The 27,299-nt window shown below is 55.5% G+C and overlaps 1 protein-coding gene across 1 annotated transcript in view; it reads left to right on the top strand.

Moving 5' to 3' along the window:
• The window catches only part of PLXNA2 (plexin A2), a 199,956-nt gene that overhangs the window by 69,105 nt on the left and 103,552 nt on the right, over positions 1–27,299 (top strand). The window contains exon 4 of the mRNA XM_062210276.1: positions 24,415–24,549. Coding sequence (XP_062066260.1) covers positions 24,415–24,549 — 135 coding nt within the window. The remainder of the gene's footprint in view (positions 1–24,414; positions 24,550–27,299) is intronic.

Below are 27,299 nucleotides of genomic sequence, written 5' to 3'. Positions count from 1 at the left end.
ACCTTCCACTCCCCTTCTGTTCCTCTGTGTCCAGAAGCTCTGTAGGTCCTCCACCTGGGGCAGGCCCTGTTAGATGCGCTCTGGCTTGAGACTTAGCGAGAGGGGCAGGTGAAAACCCAGCCCCTAACTGACCCCCGCTAGTGAGGCTTGAGATTAGTGGCTGGATTCTCTTTGTCTCGCTGATGCCAATTGCCAGCGACCTAGAGGTGTGGGGAGGCGGTGAGCTGACACCCCCTCATAGCCCCAAGCTCCACGCTCTATTTTGGGAGCTCCCTGTCTCTCGCTCAGTAGCCTCAGGTGCACACGCAGGTGCACAGTTGCTGCAGCACACAGCTTCCCATTGTGCTGGGAGCGCAGTGGAGGCGGGGTGGAGTGAGAGGGAGCCAGGTGAGGTGAGAGCAACTGGAGCGGGAGCTTACGAATCCATTGACAGAGAGCCTGAGAGGAAGAACCCTGTCTCCTAAGTCCTTCCAATACGTGCCCCCCACCCTGCTCCACTCCCTTGCCCTCGGTCAGTTCTCCGGTCCCTGCGCGAAGCCCTCCTCCGGTGTCCTTTGCAGGACTCTTGACTGCAGGACTTGGCGCATTTGTTGCTTGTCTTTTCCTCACGCCTTCACCCAGGGAGCTTCCTTCTCTTTTGCACGCAGGCATCTGCCACATCACTCCAGGGGCCTTTGTCACCGAGCCCCATAGATGTCTGTCTCGCTCCCTCGCAACACAAGCTGCCGGTGGCAAGGACCAGATCACAGTCGACTTGCGGTGCCTGGTCCCATCCTCCATGCAGGAGGCATTTCCAGTGGCGCAGGCGGTGACAGACACACGCCACCCTTACCAGCTCTTCCAGAGCCCCAGCTGGTCCATGACCATGAACTTCCGCCTGTGGGCATCCCTGCAGGGGCCGGAGCACAGCGGGGGTTTGCACGACGCTGGCCAGTCCAGCACAGAGGCTGCTATGTGGGCAGCTCCCTGAGCCAGAGACCTCACAGAGTCCGTGCCTGGCAGTGGAATTGTGGGGACCGGCTGCTGCCATTTTTGCACAAGGTCCCAAGCAATCAAGAGTTCTTTTCTTTTTCTTTCAAAATCTCAGTGTTTGTGATTGTCTTGTTTCTGTGCCACGTGCTTCACAGGAGAGAGGTAACCCACCCTCACCATTGTATTGTCTTTGTAGAGATGGGGGCTGCTTTCCAGAGCCTTGCTCCTTGGACCACTAGCAATGGGGGCAGGGGAGCTGCCCCTCACGAGAAGTAACCCTCGGGTTTCATCTGTGCAGAGGAACTGGCCCTGGGCAGCAGCAGGAAGTTACCGTAAGCCTTGAGTCAGCGGGCCGTGGGAATTGGAGCACTGGTTCTCTCTGCTCAGAGAATGAGACCCCGGTCCTCTGGGCCACACAGCAGAGGGTGCAGACGCCTCACCTGGAGGCTTGTGGCTGCTGTCCCTCTTCCAGCTCTGCAGCTCTGGGCTGAAGCAGGCATGGAGACCAGTGGCCCAAGACCAGCCTCCTCCTGGGCCAGCCCTGGCCAAGCAGGGGCAGCTGGGCCTGTGGGCTTCAGGACAAGTGAAGCTGAATGAGGGTCTGCTCTGTGCTCTTAGGGAGGGCCCCACAGGTTTTTCCCTGATGGGAGGACTAAGGGGAGCGAAAAGTTGAGAGAACAGAGGATGCGAGAACCCTGGCAGGGAATCAGAAAGCAGCCGCAGAAGCCCACATGCGACTTCCTGGATGCATGACCTTGGACAAGTCTCAGAAACTCCCGGGGCCACGTTTCCCGGGACATAAGACTGGGACGGGGTCCTCCGCTCGCGGGTGTGGTGTACAGCTACAGGGCCGCCGGGCGGGTGGAGACCCTTCAGAGGCAAGAAACGGCTCTCTCACTGCAGGAGGCGAGGATTGTCTCCCATCCGCGACTCGGTTCCTCTCCCGGACGCGAGCAGGAGCTGTAAGATGAATCAGAGCTTGGGTACCCCAGACGCCTGTTGGAACATCGATGGTGCCCAAGCCAGAGGCTGAGGAGGGAGAGCCGGGTGACCCAGTCCCCGGCTGTGCAGACCTTGTGAAAGAGGCAGAGCTAATCTCTGCGCCTGCACCACGCTAGCCAAGCCCTGTGCAAATTCAAACTGAGGGTCCAGCGCCTTGGTCCCCGCCCCAGAGGCCTCTCATCCCTGTCATTCCCACGGCGCGGCCCCCACCTAAGCCTCTTTGCTAACAGGGTATTTTTAACCTGCCACCTCCTTCCGCTTTGCCGATCTGCAGACAAGAGTCCCTGCGAGATAACAGAATCCATTAGTGCCGCTACAGTCAGGCTGTGCCTTCTAAGTGCGTCCTTCGGAGCTCCCGCCTCTGCCCCTGGCGAGGGGCTGCCGGCTGGGCGGGGGGCCCGCGCCTGTGCAGGGAGCTCGGCTCCTGCACCCAAGCACAGCTGCCAGGAGTGTGTTTTCCCCTTCTTAGAATCGGAGTGTCCAGCGGTGATCCCTGGCCTTGCTTTGTAAGAAACCAAATGATCCCACTTGTAAGAATACTGGATACTCTCGTCTTCCCTCTAGGAGCTGGGAAGAAAGTGTTTCTTAGGAAATGTCTAGAATGAGCTCTCAGAGGAAGACAGCACGGAGCGGCTGCTGGGGGCAGTCCGCCCTCTTAGGGGATGGGAGCACTGTCTTCTCTTCTTGTTCTGGGGCACGGGGATGGGGAACTGTGGAATCTTGGGGAGGACTCCGAGAGGGGGCACAGAACTCTGTGGTCTGCCGTCTGGCCTCCGCTCAGGCAGGTGGAGCTGGTGGAGCAGGACAGAGCCTGGAGGCGCAAAGGAGGGTTGAGGTGCATTGGGATGGGTGGGGCTTTCCTGGGACAGGAAGTCAAGGTCACCCACACTGGGACTTCCATGGGAGCCTGTGAGTAGGGAACCTGGGCTAATGTTAGGGCCAGAGGAGCAAAGGTTTGCCTGGGGAAGCCATAGGGACGCCGAATCGTTCAGGCGCGTGGTAGCCTTGCTTCCCTCCCAACATGCACAGTGAGGGCCACACCCCGTGCCCTGACCAGTGCTCTCTCACCCCACACATGCACCAGCTCACGCCTGCCCAGGCTGATTTCCATCCTAAACTGGCCGTTGCTGGCAGTCCTTGGGGAAACCGTGGTGCAAGGTCTCTGCGCCGACAACCAAAGGTGGGCAGAGCGTGGGGAGGCATTTGCTGAGTGTTGGCATTTGCTGAGGTGGCAGGCAGGTGCCTGGTGCTGGGGACATGGGACTGAACGCGCCCAGTGACCCTGGGAGTCAGTGCACAAGTGGCCGGAGAGCTGTCGAAGCACCGTGATCACACGGAACACCTGTGAACAGGGACCCTGCAGTGCTGCGGACCGAGGGTCAAAGTCTTCGAGGGGACGCGCTATCCAAGCTGAACTGTTCTCTCGGTTTCACTCCCAAGGTGCACAGTGTAGAGCCCCCCTCTGGCCCCTCGGGGCCACCGTGCACATTTCTCACGGGCCGTCTCCCGCACCATGCCCTCCTCATTTCCCACGGTGGGGGAGGGGCACCGCCAGCACCCGTCTTTCTGTCTTCTGCAGCTCTTCTCCCCCTTGGCCTCCTTCCCAACCCCCTGCCCAGGCCTGGGCCGAGACTTCCTTACCCGCTCCTGACCCCGCCTCCCCCAGGTCAGCCTCCATGTCTTTGAGCCTTTGAAGGGCGCCCATGGCTGTGATAATGTAGCTCAGAGCAAGGTTCCAGCCTCCCTCCTCCAGACACGTTCCACCTCTTCCTCCAGCCCTCCCCAGCCACCTTGGCCACACTCGCACCCTGTGCTGCGGTCTTGCCAGTCCCTTCTGCCCTCCCTAGTGGCCTCTTCCTTGTCCATGCCTGTGCCTTGTCTCACGCTGTCCTGAACCATGGCTTCATGCAGAGCCTGCCTCCTCTGTGAAGCCTTCCTGGATTTGCCTCTTCAGAGTCGGTTGTTCATCCTACACTCATTGTTGGCTACAGCACTTAGTGGAGATGCGAGTGACTTTTGTGGGGCCAGCGTGCACCGTGGTGAATGCCGGAGATCTTGGAGCGGAAATGCCTGGATTGAAAACTTGGCCCTGCCTATGTACTGGGATTGCTGCTTTGACCGGTTCCTTACGTGCTCTGTGCCAGGGCTGTCATGGGCAGCACAGTGCCTGCCTGCTGTTGTGTCCCGTGTTGTCATGGGCCTTGCTGGAGTTCCAGAAGCAAATAGTTCAACCCTGTGCTCCCCCGAAGAGCCTCGGCTACCCCTCATTAGCTCCCCCAGGAAAGCACAGAGGGCTCGTGCCAGCAAGGACACCCGTGCTGGCCTTGACGTCCCAGGAAACTGAGGCCCGGCTGAGCTGAAGGGCTTGCCCGAAGCACGCAGCTAGAAGCCGCCCTGGAAGTGTGGCCATCGGGGACGTCACGCCGAGTCTAGCGTGCATCTTTCTGCTCCAGTAAAAGCTCTATTTCCAGCCCCTGTTTGGGGAAGAACAGATGGCCGGTGTCGTCTCCAGCCTTTTCTTGGCGTATCGTTGGGCCACGCTTGCAGGTCGGCCTCAGCCTCCTGCCTCGCGGCTGATGGATCTCGGTGGTCCTGAGCCCCGCAGCCCTTCCCATCACGGCGCCGGGTGCTTCAGGTGGAGAAGGTTTGCACTTGGCCTTGACAGAAGCTCCAGGGTGCAGAAGGGGACAAGTGAGGTCAAGGAGGGCACAGTCCGGCCCCGACCCCTGACCCCTGACTCCTCCAGTACCCCCCCAACCGGGCACCCCAGCCACAGTCAGGCTCTTCATTTCATTGTGGACTTGATGCAATCTGCAAAATGCATTAAACATGACACAGAGTAGTTGACGCGTAATTAATAAAGTACAGATTTTGGCTGGAAGCCTCCACTTAAAATAGCACCATGACTGTGGCGAGAGGAAGGGCAGGGGAGGGAGGCTCCGAGGAGGGCAGGCGATGAGGACCAAGACGGGGGTCTCTGAGAGGAGCGGGGCCGCAGCTCTCTCTCCCCCAAAAGCATGCGAAACTGGGGAGGGGAGGGAAGACAGCAGTTTGCTATTTTTGATCAAGGGGGTTGGACTGAGGCTCAGAGAAGCCAAGTCGGCCGGAGCCAGAGCCCCGGAGCTGGACCGGGACCTCTGACATCCCTCTGCACCCTCAGGTGGTCAGAGCCCACCCCTGCCTGCCCGCGCGGCACTCGCTCCTGAAGCCGCGCATCGCAGAGCCGGTTTTAATTTGAGAGATGTTTTAATGGCATTTTGAGACAGACTGTTCCCTCGCTGACTCTCCAGAGAGGCTGGAGGGAGCTTCGCAGCTTCTTTGAAGAGACACAAAAAAAGAAGCTTGTCCTCTGCCAGGCGTTCAGAGAGCGTCTGCGCGCTCGCCAGCCTGCACGGCGAAGGGAGAGGTGAGCGAGGGGCTTCTGCGGTTAATTCAAATGTCGGGCCCCCGGGGCATTCGCGATTGAAGCTGGAGCCCCGCTGCCTTCTGCCCAGATCCCAAACTGGTTGTCTGAAGCAAAATGCAAATTTCAGCCCAGCTAATCAACCCTGGCAGGGCAGCGTCACCTCCATCCTGCCAGTCATTAACAAACGACCCAAGGCAGACCTGCTCTGGACGGAGGAGCTGAAGACAGAAGTTTCTGGAAACTCCAAAACCAAGTCACCACCAGGTAGACCCTTGATAACAAGGGGGAAACTGAGGCTTGTTTATATATTTCAGGCCAGGGAGTCCTGTTGTCACTTGCAGTGATTCTTTGCTCACTGTACATGGCGGAAATGAACTTGACCTTGTTGAAACCATGGTGTGTGACAGTCGGGCCCTCTCTGACACAGGAAGACAGCCCTGGCTTCCGCGCCATCGCCTGTGCTGTGTTTGTGTCTCCAGCCCCAAAGCATAAGCACCACGCTGGCACAGCGCCGGTCCTCACAAATGTTGATGGCAATTAGGAGGCCAAGGCCAAGTGTGCACACTGAGCCTCAGTGTGTTCATCTGTAGGATGGGAATAAGTAGGAAGTCAACTTTGCCTGCAGCCTGTTAGACCACTGAACTCTTGGAGACCATGCAACAGAGACATGCTCTCGTGCCACCAGATACCTGCCTGCCTTCTGCTTCCTGACTCCGTGTTCTTTCCTCCTCCCCTGCCTGGGTTGGCACCTGCTGGACAGATCTGGCCGTCAGAGGGACGCAAGGAGTTGCTACCTCCACCCTTGGGCTCCCCATGCAGACAGCCGGTTCTCAGCTATCCAGAACTTGAACCCCAATCCTGATCCAGCTGCTTCTTGCTAGGGGGAACAGTCAGAGCTGTGGAGCCCAGCTGTCTGCTGAACTCCCAGCTCTGACCCTGAGTACTCGTGGTGGCGGGGGGGGGGGGGGGGTTGCTAATGCGGGAGAGAAGGGGCAGAGAAGGAGTGTGCTATCTCTGATGGCAGAGGCAGCCAGGGGGAGGCTGCAGCGAGAGGCGGGTTGGGTTTCAGTGGCATTCCACAGCGGCTGTGGCTGTGCGGCTGAATCCGAGCAGAGGGAGCTGCCGAGAGAGACAGGAGCCACCGAGTCGACTGTGGGCAAACCTGATAGCCCATCTGGAATCCATCCACAGCCTGGCTGCCTCCCCCGGGCCCCGAGCTCGTTGGAGGAGCCATGGCGGGGGAACAGGGCCAGGCACCTCCAACAGCAGGCTGGGCAAATCCCCCAGGTGCCAGTCCACAGGCCCCTGGCTCCGAGAGCACAGCCGCTCCCCTGGCTCCTGGCTTTGGATCCTGCTCCTTCCCTGCGGGGAACCAGAGTTGGGGAATCGTGACTGCAAGCAGCACAGACAGGAGGAGCCAGGGGTGGAGGACGCAGGCTTATGCAGGGAGCAAGGGGACCCATGTGGCTGGGGCCTGGCCCTTCGCCCGCGGCTCCAGCGAGGTGTGTTTCGAAACCTTGAGGGAGTTGTTTTCTTTCTTGAGGATGCACAGGGGCCGGAAGAGGAAGGTTAGCTGGCAGACGCGAACAGAGTATCATGACCCAAGCACACCCTGAGCAGGGCCGAGGACAGCCAGTGCCGCTGTACCCACACCTGCCCTGCTCCAAGAAGCTCCCCCCGAAGCCTGTGGGAGAGGGGTTTCTCCCGCTCCCTGGGTAACTGGGAGTCACAGTGGCTCTGTTGCCACCTGCCATTTCTTCTCCCTTGACCATCTCCGAACCATCACGTAGCAGGGGACCCCCGTGAGGGCCCCTGGCTCTGCCGTGCAGAGAAACACCCTCCCCTCTGTGAGCAGGAAGGAACACAGACCCTGGGAGGCTCTGCTGGTGTGCGGGAGATAGAGCCCCCCAGGGCACCACCACAGGGAGGACCCTAAAGGCAAGAAAAGCTACCTATTTGTTGGGTCAGGGGCAGCTCAGGCCACCTGGAGGGAACCAGGCCCTTTTGCCCCCCACAAATCTCTTTTAACAATAAACTTCGAGAGCAGCCTGTTTTCCCAGTGCAGCTTCCTGCGTGGTGTTTGCCTAATCTGTCCGTCCAAAATCCCTCTCCAAACACGGGGTTTCCTGCCCAGCGCTGGCAATCAGAGAGCTCATTATCTGGGATTAGAGAGGGAATAGGGGTTCCCTTTTAATTACAGGAAAACATTAGCCCCGCTGGTGGCGGCAAGGCCACTGGCATTAAAGTCCGGATTTGGACACAGGTCAGTGTGGGAGTTGGGAGTGACCCCGAGCTCTGGGGCTGGGGTCTGGGGCAGGTGGTGGAGGAGAGGGGGGCTGGGAAGAGCATCTCTCTTGGGGCTCTGGGAGGAGCGAGACTGTGGGAGAGGTGGCAGGGGAGACAGAGAACAGAGCATGCAGGAAAACAAGGACAACGGACAGGCAGGCACTCTGGGACTGACAGGAGAGAGACAGGAAGGGGAGAAGGAGAGTGCACGTGGAGTCCAAAGGAGACTCCGAGTGACCCAAGAGCCAGCCAGATGGCCGCATGTCCGGAGAGCACCGTTCTCTCCCTGCGTCCCCTGTGGGTAACATTTCTGCTCCTTTCTCATTCAAGGGAGGCACAGGGAAGCAGCAGAAGCCCCCGTCCCCTCCTCGTCTCCCATTTCTCCTGTGCCCAGCGCACTGTCCTAGCTCAGCTACAGGTGGTGCCACGCCTTCTACCTGCTGGGGCGTGCATGGTGCGGGTGGGCTGGGAGCTCAGGGCTCCTCTCCTGCCACACTGCCCTCGCCTTCTCTCCTAGGCAGGGTCTCTCCCGGCTCAGAAAAGCACTCACCCATTCATGTGTTCATTCAGTCTTTGATGTAACAAAGAGTTACAGAGCAGGGTCACAGCCAGACCCACAGCCAAGCTCTGGACTTTTATTAGCGCAGCAGGTACAAATCAACCCCGGGCCTTCATTCTGAGTGGTGTCTGCCCACCTCTCTTCCTCTCAGCCATCCTAGGAGTAGGCCACACCCACTAGAGACCAGCGCCGTGGTACAGCAGGGTAAGCCGCCACCTGTGACACCAGCATCCTGGCTTTAGGTGCCGGTTCGAGTTCCCGGCTGCTCCACTTTCAATGCAGCTCCCTGCTAAGGTACCTGGCAAGGCATGAGATGATGGCCCAAGTACTTAGGTCCTGGCTTCAGCCTGGCCCAACCCTGGCTATTGCAGTCTTTTGGGGAACGAACCAGCAGATGGAAGATGTCACTCTCACTCTCTCTGTCTCTCTCACTGCTGCGGTGCCTGTCAAATGAATGGACAAGTAAACAAATTAATGAATCTTTTCTTAAAAAAAGAAAGACTCACTGGCCGACTCCTATCTGTAGGGACAGAGCAGGCGAGCATGCCATGCAAAGACCTGAGAATACCCCGAGGCGAAGTCCCATGATGCAAAGAGAGGACAGGAGCACGCTTCTCTCTGTGTACTCATATCCCACTTCTTCCCAGAGAAGGAATGAAGGGTGACTCCTAATAAAAGATTCGGCAAACGTATGTCATGATGACTGGCTTGGAACTAGAAAATCCCAGCCACCAAAGGAGCTACAATTGAGTATCCCGTGGAGAAGGTCAATGTCAATGTCCAGGTCCAGCATCGGCTCCGGCCTCAGTGATGCCGCTGCCAATTTATAAAAGGGAGATGGACAGAGCTGGAGGTGGTTCCTCTCTGATAGGGGAAAGTGTGCTCACTGCTCAGGAGAGAGCGTTCCCAGGCATTCCCTCCTGCTGGTGATTTACCAGGGGGCACTTGTATGGAGACCAGAACAAGGGTTTCACACCAAAATCAGAGACTTCTTCTATATGGCGATTTCTGATATTACCTCCTGATAAAGTGCCAAGGCCATGCCTTGCATGCCCTAAACGGCAAGCAATAGTGTTACCCTCACGGGATAGCAAGCGACAAAAACAAGTACATAGCCCCTTAAGGAAAGTGAAGCTTGTCGGGTAAGCCTTTGCAGGCCGCGTTTGTGGCTTTCTGAAGCTCGAAGTTGACTCAAGGATAGAATATCATTTGCAGCACCCTGTTGTGCTTGGCACTTGGTTAAAAGTCGGATAAAGTGCACTGGATGGATTCAGCCTCTACGGCTGGGAATTTATAATTTATGTTGGCACTTAGGAAGGCTCTCAGACAACACAATAAGAGCATTAAAATGGCAGAGAGTAATCTGTTAACATTGTACTCAAGACAAAGGTGAGTGTATTTTAGGGAAGCAAATGGATTAATAAAAGATTGTATAACCAAACCGACTCAGATCCCAATCCCTGTCCACTACTGGCTGGCTGTGTGGCCTCAGGCAAGTTTCCTGCCCTCTCTGAGGCCCAACTTCTCCATCAGCAGAATTGGTTTGATGGATTGGAGGAGACAGTTGGTGCCAAGTCCAGTATGTAGTGTGTGCTCAGGAGGTGGCAACTAAATTCTCAGCAGGCTGGGTTCCTAGTGTGGGAGGGGAACCCGAACCAGGCAAGGAGGTCCAAGAGTTCTCTGATCCTCTCTGGAAATCTGGGGATCCATTGCCTCTTTTGAGAAGTTCCCTTAAAGCCACCAGTTTTCTAAGAGTTGGGATTGTCCAGAGCTGAGTTTGGAGCGATTCCAGCGTAGGGCATCTCTCAGAAGCCCGAGAGTCCACTCTTTGCTCTGCTTACCTCACAGCTTGACTGGGAAACCCACGGCCCTCCTTCCTGTCAACTTGTTTTCTTTCCTCTTAGGAAATCCCCAGGGCTTGGATGCTGCTGCCCTGGGAGGTCCTCACTTAGGTCTGTCCTTCCCGATCCGGCCTCATGGGCTCCCCAGAACTCAGCCTCAGGGCCCCGACACCACTCACTGTGCCGGTCAGGTGTCGGGTGGAATGAGGGGCTCTCGTTCTCACCTCTCCTGCAGGCATCACTTGTCCAGCCTCTGGATGGCAGCGCAAGTGGGTGAGGACAGAGCCCTGTGACACCCCCGGCCCTGCAGACACACCCCTGAGGCCTACCTCGGCCCCCGGCTCCCCTGCAGCCTCTCTCTACTCCCAGCTCGCTGCCTAGTTGTCAGAAGCCATGAGAAACCAAGTGCTGTTCAGTTAATGATTCCAGTCCCCGGAGAGGTGGAGCACTCTTTCAAGAGAAAAAAAATAGAGAGGAGTGGGGGCGTGGGAGTGGCGGAGGGGGCTGCTTTAGTACTTCACACAAAAGCCAAGCCTTAGCTCCTTGTGGCTCTCGTTAAAGAGCAGATGAGAAGTGGGCAGGTTTGCCCCGAGCTGCCTTCTCCCTGTGGGTGAAGACTGGAGCCTCCCCCGTACTTTTCTCTTTTTCACGACATGAAAAGGGTCTGAGTCACATCGCTGCTGCCCCTTCAGCCCCTGTTCCCAGTTCAGGGCCTGCGGAGACCCTCCCCAAACCACGCTTAGTCACTGGGAGGGAAGCCACCTTCACACGCAGGCTGGACACTTCCAGGAGACACAAGACACCTGCCCCATGCACCTGCTGCTCCTTCCGCCTCCTCCTGCTCCTTCCCAGCCTGCTCCCTTGGAGAGGGTCAAGTCGGGGGGTGAGGGGGGTCTGACCAGTTGCCCAGGTGCCCCCCTGAAGAATTCCCCTTGATGTCGCCTGCCTGATGTCTCTGCTCGGTCTGGTCCCTCCCAAGTCTGTGGCTTGAAGGTAAATTGATCAAAAACTCGTCTCCTTCACACATCCCTTTCAGGTTCCCAAACGCGTTCACGTTCCATATGGCGTGTTCCTGCTGAAGCCGCTGGTGCTGCCGGGATTGACTTTGTCGGTTTTGTAGATGAGGCAAATGAGAATGAGCCCCCTTGGCTGAGTGCCCGTGTGCGGGCCCCACCCCAGAGAGTGACGATGCAGCCTGCCCTGACAATTAGCACCCATAGGAAGGAAAGTTCTAGAACAGAAACCGGAACACTCATGCAGAAGCTGCCGAGACAGGGCCTGCGCAGCCTTTCATTTCTGTCAACTCCAAGTGCGATCTGGCTGGGGGTTAAGTTCATTTTGTTCCGCGTTGTCCCCAGGCTAGTTCTGTGGTCATGCTCTTCCACGGTTCCGTGGGTGCAGTGCTGTGGCTGTCAAGGTCCAGGAGCACCCCGGGGAGTGGAAGCCTCTTGGGGGCTGGGAGGGTTAACGGAAGGCCCTAGACGAATGCAGACTGCACTCTGTTAACCGTTGAGCCCAGAGAAATGGCAGGATAGAGTCTGTTCCTCACAAGGCCAAGGCCAAGCCCTGCTTCCTCTCCCCTTCCCCCCCCCCACCGCCCTGCTCTCACCTGTGAGATCCTGGTGCCCGCTGTGCTGTATCCCGCACTGTGCAGCTGGCGCTGTGCCCAGCAGCTGTGGGGAGTCAACGCGAGGAGGGACATGCACAGTGGAGAAGCAGGTGTCCAGGCAAAGAGGACAAGGTGACCGGGCAGTCTCGGAGCAGGGCGTGGAGAGCAGAGCTGGCAAATCAAGCAGATGGAGACAGCGTTTACGCCCCACCCCTCCCCCACCCCACCTTGATTAGGATGGTCTGGCCCCAGAAGAATAGCAATGAATTAATTGGGGGCCCGTTGTCATGAAGCAGCTCATTATTAAAGGCTCTGCCCTGGGAGGGGAGATGGGGAGAGGTGTGAAGGCGACAGCTACTCCATGAGCGCAGGACCCTCCCCCAGCTGTCTCTTCTGCCCAGGAAGTCCAAGGGACCAGAGCACATGTGGTGACTTCAGGGGTGGGAGCGGGGCTTCCCCTCCCCCTTACATTGCAGCTCAGGCCCCAGCTCTGACCCCATCTCTGGGACCTCCACCCTGGCCATCTGCCCACCTCTGAGCCAGAAGAGCTCCAGCCACAGTGGCCTGTGGCTGTTGTCACACCAGCATCTCCAGTGGTCTCGTGCTCTCCTCCTAAGTGCTTTTAGCCGTCTGTGGGGAGCCAGAAAAATGATTTTGTCAGGACCAGATGTGTGCAGGGCGGCTCCGGGCAGGTTTGGGGAGATTTAGGATGGGTGGAGCGGTGCAGAGCAAGACGCCGCTTTGCCTTCCAACATCTACCTGGAGGAGGGAACCAAGGCTTCGGAAAACGAGAGCCCGGCAGAGCGTCCATCCTGGCCCTCTGGTGCCAGCTGAGTGACCTGGGGGAAGTTCTCTCGCCCCCATGCCTCGGTTTGCTTATCTACAACCTGGGGCAGTGGTAGTGGCTGCCTCAGCAGGTGGTTGAGAGGAGTAAGTGGGAGGAAAGCCCCTGGCGTGATGTTTAGTAGCCATCGGGGTGAAGTCAGCATGAGCCGAGTGATGCCCCACTGCTCTCCTGTCTCAGCAGCAGGCTGCATTCCCCTGGTCAGCATGGGTGACACCCAGTCTGCATGTGCTTGGTGGTACGGAGTGCAGTGAGGAGCCTGGGCCTTCCCATCACATCCTAGTTTCTTTCTCCAGGAACTGAACAACCCTGGGAAAGCTGACTGCCTGTGTTCACAAGGACCATGCTGGGTTCTGTGAGAATCCAAAGGAGGGCTCTGTGCAGGCTTCATGGTGGAGGTGGCATTTGGGTGAGGTCTTGAAAGATACCGAAGATCTAGGAGGATATTCTTTTTTAAAATTTTATTTAAGGTATACAGATTTCATGTATTGCATATACACAGATTTAGGAACATAGTGAGACTTCCCACCCTACCCCCTCCCATCCACACCATCCTTCCTTCTCCCTCTCCTATTCCCACTCTTAATTTTTACAAAGATCTATTTTCGGCTTACTTTATACTCATCATATTAACCCTACACTAAGTAAAGAGTTCAACAAATAGTATGAAGAAAAAAACTGTTCCTTAACAGTCAAGATAGGGGCTGTAAGCGGTCATCGAATTTCAAAATGTCAATTTCACTCCTATAGGTTACCTTTTAGGTGCTCTGTTAGTTACCACAGATCAGGGAGAACACGGTAGTTGTCTGTTTAGGACTGGTCTATTTCAGTAAACATAATGGTTTGTAACTGCATGCACTTTATTACAAAAGCCAGAGTTTCATTTTTTTTTATCACTGAATAGTATTCCACAGTGTATGTATATCATAATTTCTTTATCCAGTCACCAGCTGATGAACATCTGGGTTTACTCCCTATCTTAGCTGTTGTGAATTGAGCTGCAATAATCATGGGAGTACAGGTAAATCTTTCATATGCTGAGTTCATTTCATTTGAGTAAATTCCCAGCAGTGGGATGGCTGGATCCTAGGGTAGATCTATATTCAGATCTCTGAGGTGTCTTCATGCTGTCTTCCACAATGGCTGTACCAGTTTATATTCCCACCAACAGTGGATTAGGGTACGTTTTCCCCCACATCCTTGCCAGCATTTATTGTTTGTTGACTTTTGTATGAAAGCCATCCTAGCTGGGGTGAGGTGAAACCTCATTGTGGTTTTCACTTGCATTTTCCTGATGACTAATGATCCTGAGCATTTTTCATGCGGCTGTTGGCCGTTTGAATTTCGTCTTTTAAAAAATGCCTGTTCAAGTTCTTTGCCCATTTCTTAACTGGATTGTTTGTTTTGTTGTTGAGTTTCTTAAGCTTCTTACAGATCCTGGATGTTAATGTTTTATTAGTTTCATAGTTTGAAATATTTTCTCCTACTCTGTTGGTTGCATCTTCACTTTGGAGCAAAGACATAAAGACATAAAGAGGGGGACAGAATTGGAAAATAGTAAGAAGGTACTCTCAAACAGAGGAGACTCAAGTTTTCTCCTTTACCAGTGAGTGTAAATACAGGAGGTGTTGTGTGTGTGTGCGTGGACTGTATGCAACGATTTACTTTTTTTAAAATATTCTAAAAGTAGTGTATGTTCATCATAAAAAATTAGGAGACTGAGACAAGCAAGAGAAAGAAAATTACAAATATCTGAAATTTAAGGATTTTGCCTACAGAAAAGGCAGGATCAAATAAGTGTTTTAAGAAGATTAATCTGGCAGTGTTGGGTAGAATAGATGAGAGCAGAAATATGCTGGAGGCAGGGAGAGTTCTCAGGTTATTGCAGGAGCACAGATAAGAGGCAATAAAGGCCCAGCCCCAGCCAAGAGCAACAGGGAGAAAGATACAGAGGCGTGGATGCCATCTCCCTTTCCCCAGTTACCAGGCGACTCTGCCACATGGTACACACATGCCCCATGGTTTTTCAAATGCCTTCTCCTTTCAGCGAGTCTCCTGCATTCAGACACAAGCCCGGAATCCGCCAGCAGTGCCCAGAGCCCTGGATCTGTCTCCCCTCCCTGTAGCTGCAAATGCCATGGTCACTGCTGGCAAATGCAAGAGATGACTGTTCCAGATTAGAAACTCAGGGCGATCCCAGACCCTTGAAAAGAATGAGTTAATTAGGGAGGGTAATAGCGCTCTTCAGGCCCCCAGCCCTTGCTCTTTTTCCACACTGCAGGTGGCCTTCTTTGTCACACTGGAGGAGACAGCTGTAGGATCCGTTTTGTTCCCCAGGGCTTATCTGCAGAGGCACGCAGCAGCACTTTTTAGTGTAGTTGTTCGTCTGGAAGCGGGCATTGTGCTCCTGTGTGACTTAGGGAGAACCACAGCCCCCAGGGAGAGGCAGAATGAGAAAGAGTGCAGGCTTTGGCGTCAGGCAGACCCAACTCTGAGTGTCGCTCTGTTACCACCTGCGGATCCTGGTATGGATACTTAACACTTCTTTCTCTTTTTTTTTTTAAAGATTTATTTTACTTATGTGAAAGAGTGATGGAGAGAGAGGGAGAAACAGAAAGAGGTCTTCCACTCTGATTCACTCCCCAGATGGCCACAATGGCCAGAGCTGGGCCAGGCTGAAGCCAGGAGCCAGGAGCTCCCTCCTGGTCTCCCATGTCCCTGACAGGGGCCCAAGGACTTGGGCCATCTTCTGCTGCCTTCCCAGGCACATAAGCGGGGAGCTGGAATGGAAGCTGAGCAGAGAGCTGTGATTTGAACCTGCTGTCTGATACGGGACGCTGGCATTGCAAGCAGACACTTAACCCACTGCACCACATCATGCGCCCTGCAGATACTGAACAGTTCTTATTCTGTAAAGCAGGCAGACCTACCTCGTACAGTTTTGAAATTTAATCACATTTCCCCCCTAACCTTTTGTGCACTGGCTGACATTGAATAGACGCTCAGGAAATATGATGAACTGAATTAATAAAAAGAGAGAGGAGCTACTGAAAAGCCCCACATATATCCAGTCCAAGGAACACCCGGTGCCTTTTCCGACCCCTCGCAGGGAGTGAGACAGGACATTTCCAAGGTAGTTGGCCTGTCTGGGGGCACACTAATTCCACCCTTGGACCCACCCATTGCTGAGCGTGGTGAGAACATCTGCACCCCCCTACCCATGATCCCACAGGCTGGCTGTCCATCACCTCGCCTAGCAAATGCCCAAGAGACATCCTTGCCTCCTGAAACCACTCAGGAACAGGCGTGCCCGGGAACAAAACCTGTGTGCAGTGTTTGGATGGACACCCCGAGCCCCCACACGGCTGCCGCTTTGCGTAAACAAAGATTCAGATTTGGCGGAAGCTCCTCATTATTCTTTATTAATTCCTCTTCCCCACCCCCTCCCCCACCCCCCAACTCTGTGCGCTCCATGTGAGTTATTGCTTCGCTGCTGCGTGATTTGATTTCATCTGGGGCTGCTGAATGCTTCGCTATCCCTCGCTGTGTTTGTCTTATTGTTTCCCCGAACAATTGAGGGCTTCCTCTGCCCCTGGCAGCTGTGCCTTCTTCCCTGAGCCTCCTGACCTGCCCAAACCTAGCACTGGGGCAGTGCTGAGAGGTGGGGCTGGGGCAAGGCCTGGCCCTGCGTCCCTGCCTTGCCCCGGGCAGCTCATGGCTCACCAGCTTTCAGCCCTAACCTATCCTGGGAGTTCAGACCCTCCACGAGAACCAGGAGCTCTGCGACTTGCTGCTTCCGGGCCTGGCGGATGTCACTCTTCCCTGAGTGGGAAAGGGCGGGGCCCCGGGGCAGGAGACTTGGAGCCTTGGCGAAGGGCAGTGCCGGTAGGAAGGCGTGCGGTGGAGGCCTCTGTGGGCATTGTGGGTGAGGGGCTGCTTGGCTGTCCCCCGGGCTGATGAAGAGCAGAGAGGCCATGGTTTAGAGACAGCAGAGAGGCCTCTGGAGCACCCCCTCCAGCCAGTCTCCCCACCATATCCGGAATCCTTGCCTTACTCATCGTAACTGCTCAGTGAAGGCGCACCACGTCCACTCTGCTTCCCGGCCAGGCTGCTCATTCTCAGGCCGCCCCGAGATGCGGAAGTCCAGGGAAGTGGCTCCTCTGCAGACTCCTCCCCCCCACACCCCAAGACAAAGCCCTCTACGGCCTGGCCCCTGAAATCCAGGGGTTTGGGGCGCCATGCCCAGTTGAATAACAAGGGCAGATATCAGCACGCCCAGAAATAGAAGTAGATGTACAGGGGAATGTCAGTCTCCAGTGTCAAAGCCCTGGTGTGTGAGCAACAACTCACAGGGGACCAGCGCTAAGAGCATCTGTGTGTGTGACTGCGTGGGCACTAGTGCACGCGTGTGGGTGCGTGTGTGACTGTGTGTGCAGGGGTGCGGGCAGCAGCAGTTCTCAAAGCTGAGCGCATCTTAGTGACCCTCTTCGTCATAGACAGGAGGTCACGGGCTGCCTCCCCTCTTCCTCTCCTCTCCCCGGCTGAGTGCAACCCACAGGCCAAGTGCCTCAGGCCCTGGTATCTCCCTCCAATTATCCAAGCGTTTAGGGCTGGGCTCCAGCTGTCCTCCAGGGAGCCAGCACCTGCTGAGCTGTGACTCTGCATGCCAGGCTAGCGTGTGCACAGCTCCGAGGGCGGGGCTGCTCCAGGCACCCCAAAGTTGCTGCCACTGCTGTCGCTTATGGGTGTGTGGGAGATTGTGTGTGCAAGATAGAGGGAGGAAGAATCTCAGAGCCTGAGTTTAGCAGACTTCAATCTATAAATAATTCGGGTCATGAAGCTCTACAAAAATAAACTTCAGCTTGAATCCTCTCGCAGCACTAAATGCACAGCTGTAAATACCTTCGCTCGTTAACTCACTCCCAGCTTCAGTGTGAGTGACACCAGGCCTTCCTGCCTCTCCCCCTCTAAATGCCGGAGCGCACACACACACACACACGCCATACACATACATGCCACTCCCACCGCACACTATACACGCATCACACGCAACATGTATGTATGCACACAAACACATGTACTACGCCTGTTCCATCTACGTGCATTCCACAATACCCCACACACTACACACATATATATGACCATGCACATTTGCCATATACATACACACTATCCACACTACATATACAGTTGGTGTGCACATATATACATATACATATACACCACACACTATTTACAAGACAAGGATACACACCATACACTTACACACCACACATAGTGCACACTTATGCCCCATGCACCACATACATGTACATGTGTTCACATATGCACTGCACACATACCTCACATGTATATGCGCCACACACACCATACATATATACATGCACACCTACATACACAACACAATATACACACATCACATCCACATGTATGTGCCACACACTGACACCACACACATAAACATACAACATAACATATACTGCACACATACACATAGCATAGATGTATCACACACATGAAATACCACACACACCTACGGAACCCACATTTACATACCGTACCATATGTCAATCATGCATATACATACTGTACCCGCACGCCACACACACACACACACACACATCCATCCACCACACAGAGTCCTGAGCAAAGTGGAATGGAACCACGTACTGAGGCTTCTTCCCGAGGGGATTTTCGGGCAGTGGGTGATCCGCTCCACTGAAATTCGTGCGGAGCCCTCACTAACTCAGCATCAGTCTCTTCCTCTCCAAACGCTCGGGTCTGAGAGAGCAAGTCCCCAGCCAGCCGGCCTGGAACCTTTATATTTATATCACACTTCACATTTTCCAAAGACATGCACATTTCCACTTGCGCGCTCCACCGGGGGCCTCGCTTTCCCCAGGAAGCCTCCCCCAGGGCCTCCTCCAGGCCAGGTAGGGCACTGCCCCTTCCCCACACTGTCCCCTTGGGTCCCCCACGCAAAGCCATCCTCACAAGCACAGCCCACATGTTAGTGAAGACGGCTGGATCATTTATCAGCGTCCCCAGCTCCTAACGCAGGCCCAGCTCGCAGGCAGCACGTCATAAATAAGCGGTGGACAGTACTGAAATTCATAGCTAATAACTCATTTCGTTTTCACAATATCCTTTCTGAGCTGGGAAGGACAGGAGCAGCCGCCCTTATTTGGCAGCTACTGAAACTATTATCCAAACAAGTCAAGTGTCTGCCTGAAGTCACCCAGGCAATTAAGAGAATGGGGATTGGGTCCCAGCTCTGCAGACGGGAGCCCGTGCCTCCCTCCACCTGCTGACGCCTGTCACACCGGCCTCCCTGCTACAGAGGAAGAGTCCCCCAGCCCACTGCTTTGTAGCAGCTCTCATCAAAAAAATAAATAAAATGACCACGACTGCCCGATCTCGTCCTACTCATAGCAAGGTGGTGAGAAGAGTTCAGAGGCTGAGTGAGGGCGCTGTAATTTGGGGTTAGAGAAAACAGGAGTGCAGAAGAGTTTGGAGGGGCCTGCAGGTAAGCAACTTAATTGGCTCTGCTGATTTCATTGATGTTCCAGTAAAGAGGCCGCCATTAATTTCTGCAGAGCCATAGCTGTGGTTTCAAGGAAAGGGTTGGGCATTTGGCGCAGCGGTCAAGACACTGCTTGGGACACCCTCATCTGATGCCCGAGTGCCTGAGTTTGAGCCCCACTGCCGCCGAGTCCTGCTCCCTGCCAATGCGCGTCCTGGGGGGCAGCAGTGACAGCTCAAGTGGATGGGTCCCAGCCACTCACGTGGGAGAGCTGGATGGAGTTCCCTGCTCCTGGCTTCCGCCTGGGCCAGCCCCAGCTGTTGCAAGCATTTAGTGAGTGAACCCGCAGATGGAAGAGTGACCTCTCTCTCTCTCTCTCTCTCCCAGCTTCTGTGCATGTGTGTCTGCCTTTCAAATAAGTAAAAAATTTAAAAGGTAAAACTAGAGGGGAGACACCACCAGGTTGCTATTTCCTGCTCATTTGCAAGGCCTGTTCACCAGGACAACAGGAAGGTGCTCTCCCCTGGACGCTGCTTACCTCCGGTGTTCCCGCCCCCAAAACAGCCCTCGTCCCGAAACGAAGCCCTCGCAATTGGGTTCTGGGTGCGTCACTGGTCATTGTCCCATTTGGGCCTAGGGGTCTGAAGGGAGAGAGTGGATGGGGGAGAATTAGGCTTCCAGTCGGCCCATCTCCTGCCGCTCTCTGCTCCTTAGCGTCCTCTCAGGAGTCCCATGGAGGCTGACAACCAGGGCTCCGTGGGTGACCCTGGCTCTGCCATTGCTCAGCCACGTGGCTTGGGAAAGCTGCCTGACTCTCATTCCTGAGCTGCACAATGGGAAGTCCTAGCATTCGCCTCGGGGGTCCTTGCCAGGATTAAATGCGCTGTGTTTGTTCCGTACTTCCAACTCTGCCTGCACATTGAGGAGCTAGGGAGGTGGTGGCTATTGTGAAATTCAGCAGGCGAACAGCTCCCTCTGCAAATTCACCAAGTCTCCCTCACTGCCCCTGGGCAGGGCCACGTGGTGCCGTGAGCAGAGGGGGTTACTGGGTGCTAGAGACCCCCCCCCCCAGGCGGATGACTGGCTCATGTGGTCACCTTCTATTATCAAGTCTTAGTAACAGGAAGTCCCCAGTCCCCATGTGTGGCAGTGTGGGTGCACTTTGTCTTTGGCAGGCCTCATGAACCTGGCCCTCTCCTCTAGCAGACCCTCTTTCTTGTGCAACCTGCCTCTGAGCCCCATCCCAACACACGGGTCCTGCTAACTTCTGCACACCCACTGTGGTCAAGCCTCCTGGGAGAGGAGAAACCCAGCCAGGAAAATAGGCTCGTGGCACCCGTGGCACCTGTCCCGGCCACCTCCCTCCTGTGCCCCAGCTCCAGGCTCCTCCTCCAGATGCTGGGACTGCACAGCTTGGTCTGCCAGTGGCTGCTCGTGAGTTGCATTCCTGGCCTACGTCAGTGGTCAGTGCACTGTTGTCCTTGGGATCACTCTAACCTGCCTTGGGGACACCAGCTTAAACACTAAGGAGAATTGTTACTTGGTGTGACTCCACAGGATGGGCACTGTTGGGTGGCTTTCAAAACCTCACTCTTGTTTAGGGACTCCCTGACTGTCCCCTCACCTTCCCGTGCCCAGCCAGGAGGGGGGCAACTTTCCATCCAGGACTGAAATAAGGGGGTGCGTGGGCTCGCACTGCAATGTGCCCTTCTCCCTCGGCCCTCCCTGGGCCAGCTGTGTCCCTCTGGGTGGGTCCCCTGGAGCTGGTTTGAGCCCCAGCACCCCCTGACTGGCGCCCTGGATGGAGAGGCTCCAACGCTCTGGCAGCTCTGGCCGATGTAGAAACCTGTGACTCTCCTGAGACAGGCACTGAACAGGTGCTTCCTCCTGTGATCCAGGCAGGGAAATCGAGTCTGAGAGAGGCCACTCCCCAAAAGTGTGCCGCTGGGCAGACCTCAAGCCCAGGTAGGACAGTGTCAGGGAAGAGCAGGATGCTTGGGTCCTCTGCCTACATCGCTGTGTGGCCCCTGTGGGGACGGCTACATGGCTGATCTCCTGCCTTCTCGCCAGCCCCCAGCGCACCTCATTCTCCTGCACCCCTGTTCTCCATTTCTCTGACCTCCTGTGCATATCTCCATGGATTCCCCAAGCTTTCGGCAGACAGCGTGAAGTAAGAGGTCAGGGGGGTGGTCAGTACTGCCCTTCTTCCCGGGGATTCAGACTGAATGAGCTAGGACAGCTTCATTCGGGTCCAGCACCAGCTACATCATCCATTCTGGTTTGGTTTGAGTGCTGATGTTTCAGAGTTCTGTGGACTTGATGCTGGCTTCTTCTGGTTTGCTTGGATTGGGTTGTAGACAGGAGATTTTAAAAGGCTTTCTCACTAGGCCGCTCTATGGTCAGGTCTGGCCCTAACTGGTTGCAGCAGTGTGATGTTGAGTTGTCCCTGGTTCAACTCCAGTGCTGATCTGGCCTCGAGGACAGTGTCATCCCATGGACCCCAGAGGGCACGCCAGAACTGGGACATTCTTCTTCCTTCTGATTTGGTCACCAGGCCTTACATGGCAGGTGCCCAGGCGCATGGTGAGTGCCAGGAGTACGTGGGCGCATAGCAGGTACCTGGGCACGTGGTAGGTGCCTGGGCGTGTGGCAGGTGGATGCTGCGGTTGGCACAGGGCAGCCGGGCTCCTGAGGCGAGGGGGCCGTGGCCCAGGCTGTGGGGAGGGCTGCTTCTGCAGCTCCGGAGCTAGGCGGCACCTCGAGGGAGGCTCCCATCTCCCTGGGGAGGAGCAGCCGTCCCAGAGAGGGGGGCAGGGGCTCTGAGATGTCTGCTCTCCAGTGGGGGACGGTGTTTCAGACCCAGACAGAAAGCTGAGCCTGAACCCCTCTTCTGGAGACAGAAAGCTGAGGACAAGCCCGCTGGGAGTCAGGACACTCAGTCTTCCCTCCAGCTCCCATTGTAGCCCGGGACCCTTGGGGCCAGAAAGCGCCTCCATTTCCATTCAGGGTCTTACGGATACTGGGTGTGTCCATCTAAGGGAGAAGACTGCTCTGAAAGCTAAGGAGAGCCCTTTTAACTGTGGGACCCTCTCCCAGCCAGAGACACTTGTTCTTCCGGCTTGGATCTCAGAGTAGCCTCAGCCCCTGTGACGTCATTGCTGACTCCTGGAGGATGAACACAAGAGGCCGCTGACCCCATCCCTGGAAGGAGGGGCCTGGCAGCAGCTGCCAAGGCCCTGGCTTTGGACAGCAGGAAGCCCACCAGCTAAGCAGAAACAGGGCACGAGCGGAGGTTGGGGGAAAAGGAAGAGGCCAGCTGTTCCTTACGTGTTGCCCGTGGTTTCCGGCAGCTGGGTCCACCTTTGGCGTGGTCCCTTGCTCTCCAGAGCTCTCAGTATGGGACGAGACAGGTGCACAGGAGAGAATGAGAAAGGGTACGAAAGAGGAGAAGGCTTCGTCTTCTCGTCCTTGGCCCTCTCTTTGATCCAACACTACACTGCCTCAGTGAGTTCACAGTTCGCGGCCCCACAACAAGCATTTCCCAGGCATTCCCTCTTCTCCACCACCACCCATGTGCCCAGGCTGTGCTGGTCCTCAGAGGGTTACAGGAGAAATGGCAAACCCACCCCGGCCTTCAAAGTGCTGACGGGACTCGCGTGCGTCTGAAGCAATTAGAGAACAGTTCCAGTAGGCGGTCAATACGTGTTCGCTGGGACGTATACAATGAACAAATCAATTGATTATAATCCCGGGACAAATGTCTGTAGAAATAAAGGCATCCACATGGGAGCAAGTAATTAGCCATTAGAGAAGCTGGGGAGGCTTCCTGGAGGAGGTGGGGCTGGGTCAGGAGGGTGCTTGGACGGGCAGAGGCTGACGGAAAGCAGCTGCGGTAGGGTGTATTGATCCACTGTCACTGTTTCCTGTTGGGAACAAGAAAGTGCGAGAGAGGCACAACAAGGCCTGCCAGCCGCCACCTCTGCAGGTGACCTCGGGGACTCTCCCTGTTGCTGTTCAGTATTCTGCACAGGGTCAGTGTGCACTCATACTTCTCAAGCCCCCATACCAGCATCATCAGCATCTCTGGGAATTTGTGAGAAATGCACATTCCCAGGCCTCGTTCCCACCAAGTCAGAACTCCTGGGGTGGATCCACGCATGTACTTTACCACACACTGGTTGTAGAACCACTGGACTACATCACTGTTACTCGATCCTGGCTACCAATTCAATCTGTGGGTTGAGGGAGGAGGGGTGGTTAAACCCCAAGACCGTGGCTAGGCCCCACCCATGGAGATTCTGACGAATGCATCCGGCCTTGGCAGTTATCTTCTGTAAAAGTGCCCAGACGAGTCCGATGTGCCGCCAGGACGAGTGACATCCAAGTCCTGTCTGACTTATTTTCCTGGGACGGGCTCAGAGAGACGGAGCCAGCAGTCCTGGCTTACCGCATCTCACCAGCTGGATTTGAAGACAGTCGGGGCGTGTTGTGCACAGAGAAAGACTTGCCAGAGATCTGAAAATCTTGATTCTCTAGATCACCAGCTTTTTGATTTTTGGAGAATTACCCACCATCCTCCCTGCTGTGCACCTGACTAAGGCAAGGGTCTTACATACAGATGTTGACAGTCGCCACCCCAGCCACCAGTAAGTGAGCAGATGCGCAGGCTCGCTTGCATGCCCACACATCCCACGGTGCTACAAATGTACGTAGATGCGAACGAGACTGCCACACTGGGCTGTTCAAAATCAGTCCTGAGAGCATCTATGCACACGCAAGTTAACCACCCGCAGGAATCCCAGGCCCAGAGCTCTCAGAATGCTTAGGAAAGCAGTCCCCTCGGTGAGGATGGGGCCAGTAGATGAAAGTGGTGCTTGTAGCTGGCGCCGCAGCTCACTAGGCTAATCCTCCGCCTTGCAGCGCCGGCATACCAGGTTCTAGTCCCGGTCGGGGCACCGGATTCTGTCCCGGTTGCCCCTCTTCCAGGCCAGCTCTCTGCTGTGGCCAGGGAGTACAGTGGAGGATGGCCCAAGTCCTTGGGCCCTGCATCCCATGGGAGACCAGGAGAAGCACCTGGCTCCTGCCATTGGATCAGCGCGGTGCACCGGCCGCAGCGCACCAGCCGCAGCGGCCATTGGAGGTTGAACCAATGGCAAAAAGGAAGACCTTTCTCTCTGTCTCTCTCTCTCTCACTGTCCACTCTGCCTGTCAAAAAAATAAATTAAAAAAAAAAAAAAGTGGTGCTTCTGTCTGTGGCGTAGTGGCGGGGGACGCGGGATGGTTGCCTGTGAGCGAGCCGATCCCCATCGAGGTAGGGCGCCCTCGGGGAAGGTCGGGCGCAGATGCTAAGGACGCCTTTGCTTCCCTTGCAGATCCGGGCGGATGGTCCTCCCCACGGCGGGGTGCAGTACGAGATGGTCTCTGTGCTCAAGGACGGGAGCCCCATCCTCAGGGACATGGCCTTCTCCATCGACCAGCGCTACCTGTACGTCATGTCGGAGAGGCAGGTGAGTGCTGACAGCGTCCCTCCTGTCCAGGGAACCCCGCGATCGCCTGGCACCTCTGTTCAGAAGTGGCTCCCTGGAATGAGAGCAAACTCTGGGCTTGCCGCGCGGGGGTCCTGTGGGAAGCAGTGGCCCTGGAGGCTTTTTGCAGGGAGCCAGGGAGCGGCAGCCGGGGGGCCAGCCACTTCCCGGAGGCTTCTGTCTAGGCCACAGCCCCTGTCTCGGCGAGTGATGAACAACCCCGCAAGAACGGGCCAGACTGCACAGAGCAGCTTGGTGTGATTAGGAGGGAGATTTACTGCTCTCAGGCCCACGGAGTCTGCAGCTCAAGGGAGCCAAGGAGGTGTAAATAATCCAGGCCCCCAGGCTGGGCCCACTCCTGGGAGAGACGGATCCAAGATAGGCCCCAGAAGGAGATAAACATCTTGGCCTGAGTGTCAGCCTGGTGCAGGGTAGAGGCTGGTCAGCTCTGGGAAGCTGAAGTTTCGCCTGCAGACATGGGCAGCCCTGCAGAGCGGACTTCCGCCCTCCATGCTCTCAGGGTGTATTTGCCCTGACTGTGGGTGAGCAGAGAGCAGGCCAGCGCACGCAGAGCTGTCGTGCGGGAGGGGAAGCGGGATGAGAGAGGATCCACAGAGATCCAGAAGGCAAAGCGTAGACCTTAGCAGAGGCTGGTCCATTGTGCTCACTCGGCCAGTGGCTAGCAGCTCCCCAGCACCAGCAGTGTTCTTGTCACTTGCCTGAGCAGGATGAGGATGGCAAAGGCCAAAGAAGGCACGAGCCTCTGTCCCAGCAGCCAAGGACGCCGAGTGGGGCTGGAGGACCAGCGAGCTTTCATAAGGGGCCTCCCCATTCCCGCGTGGTCTTCACCCTATCCTGCAAGGATTCCCGGAGTCTGTGATCGGCTTCCCCCTCCCCTCCTTTCTTTCCAAACATAAGGGATCTGAATCGAGGGATGAGGAGCGAGCTGATGGAGTAAGGCAGAGGAGAACGGGCACATGACAGCATCAAGGGGAGCAGTGATGCAGCTCTAACTGGAAAATTGCTTCCTGCGAGTAGATGACACAAATCGTATGCTAATTGCATGCAAATTACACCCAGAGCCTCTTGAACCCACCTGTCTTGCTCACCTTCTTTCATGTGGTCCCCGCGGTTGAGGCCTAAACAGGTCCAGATGGGAACTCGGTGGAGCTGGAGACAGCTCTGCCAGACCCGGAGTGGAACAGAGAGTCTTGGAAATGAACAGCGGCCCATCATCCCAATGAAATAGTCAGACATATTTATATGGAACAACGCACTGGAAAAGTCAAAGTCAGTGAGACTTGGTTGCTGCCATTGGGTTGATTACAATCTATTGAGGGAGAAAAACAGGTATCAAGGTAGTTATAATATTGGATTGAATTTTATAAATTATCTGCTTTTTTCCCTATTCTTTGTTTTTTTTTAAGCGATAAAAGTGGTAGATGTCCATCCTACAAATTCAAGCTCAGTATTGTAGAAGATAAAACAGCAACAGGTCATCCAATCCCACCACCTTGACATTTGGTGAATTCCACTCTGGATGCTTGGGCAGGAACAGACACAGCCAGGAGGAAGGGTGGCCGGGCGGCGACCCATGTAGGTAGATAAATGATGCTCAGAGGGAAGGCAGAGACCGAGGCTTTGAGCGGTGTTTTCAGGAGGCACCGTGTGTGGCTGAGGACCAGGCCGGTGCCCTGGAGTCTGAGCTGTGTTCTCTGAGCCCAGGGAAGTGGCCAGGAAGAAGTAGCAAATGGATGTGACCAAAGAGGCCTCCATGGGATGAGGAGGTTTATCAGGGCACGTATTTTTGTTGTGCCTCTTTCTCTCACATGGGATGTTTTTTGAAAATGCATTCAAAATAGAGCCAAAGGATAGGGGCTACTTCAGGGCTGGAGGCTGAGGAGTGGACTTCAGGGACCATACGGGCCTCTTGAATCCACATCTGATGCTACCTGCCCTGGCCCAGCCAAGGGGCCACATAGCTTGTGTAAGAGCATTCTTGCCTGCATCGTCAGCTTCCGCTTCAGGGGCCCACTTGTTATTGCAATCTACACCAAACAGAAGGGGTGAGGAGCAGCTGGTCGCTTGCACAGACATGGGGAGAGTTTGAGTCAATGCCACTGGGCTGTCTCTGGGCAAGTGAGCTATTAGTGGCCCAGGTGGAGCTGCAATCAGGAGGCGAAGCCTGGGGGCTCTGTGGTGGTGCTCTGAGGCCCGTCACCTGGAGAGCTGTACATCATGTAGAAACAGGTAGCTGGGTGACTTCCTGGGGCTGAGTCAGGAACAGAGCCAGGAGCAGCTCAGGAGGCCGATCCGCCAGCGGCCGGTGGGGAGCACAGGGTGGTCACAGTCACCCGCGTGATGCTCGGCAGGAGAGCACTTAGGAGCGAGGGAGATGGTGCCCTGGGCCTGGGCCAGCTGTGCTAGCATTTGGCCCTCAGGGCTTCACCCAGGAGCTGGGAGGGGCAGATGGGAGGGGACTGCAAAAAGTTCTTGGAAACTGGAATTCAACGATATGAAGTTTTTATTTCGATGCAAGAAATCTTGAAATTCGTGCGTAGTTTTTTTTCCTAAGAAGCATTTTAAAATGGACATCAGGAAGAATCCTTAGAGCAGGATTGTCCCTGAAGGCCAATACTCCTATTCATATCCCAGCTCTCATTTTTTTTTTTAATCTTTTAAAACTTTATTTATTTAATTCATGTGAAAGAGAGAGAGAGAGGGAGAGGGAG

The sequence above is a fragment of the Lepus europaeus genome, chromosome 14 (genome assembly GCF_033115175.1).
Source record: "Lepus europaeus isolate LE1 chromosome 14, mLepTim1.pri, whole genome shotgun sequence".
Taxonomy (NCBI): domain Eukaryota; kingdom Metazoa; phylum Chordata; class Mammalia; order Lagomorpha; family Leporidae; genus Lepus; species Lepus europaeus.
Note: the sequence above shows the minus strand (reverse complement) of the source record. Positions and strands in the feature narration are given on the sequence as shown.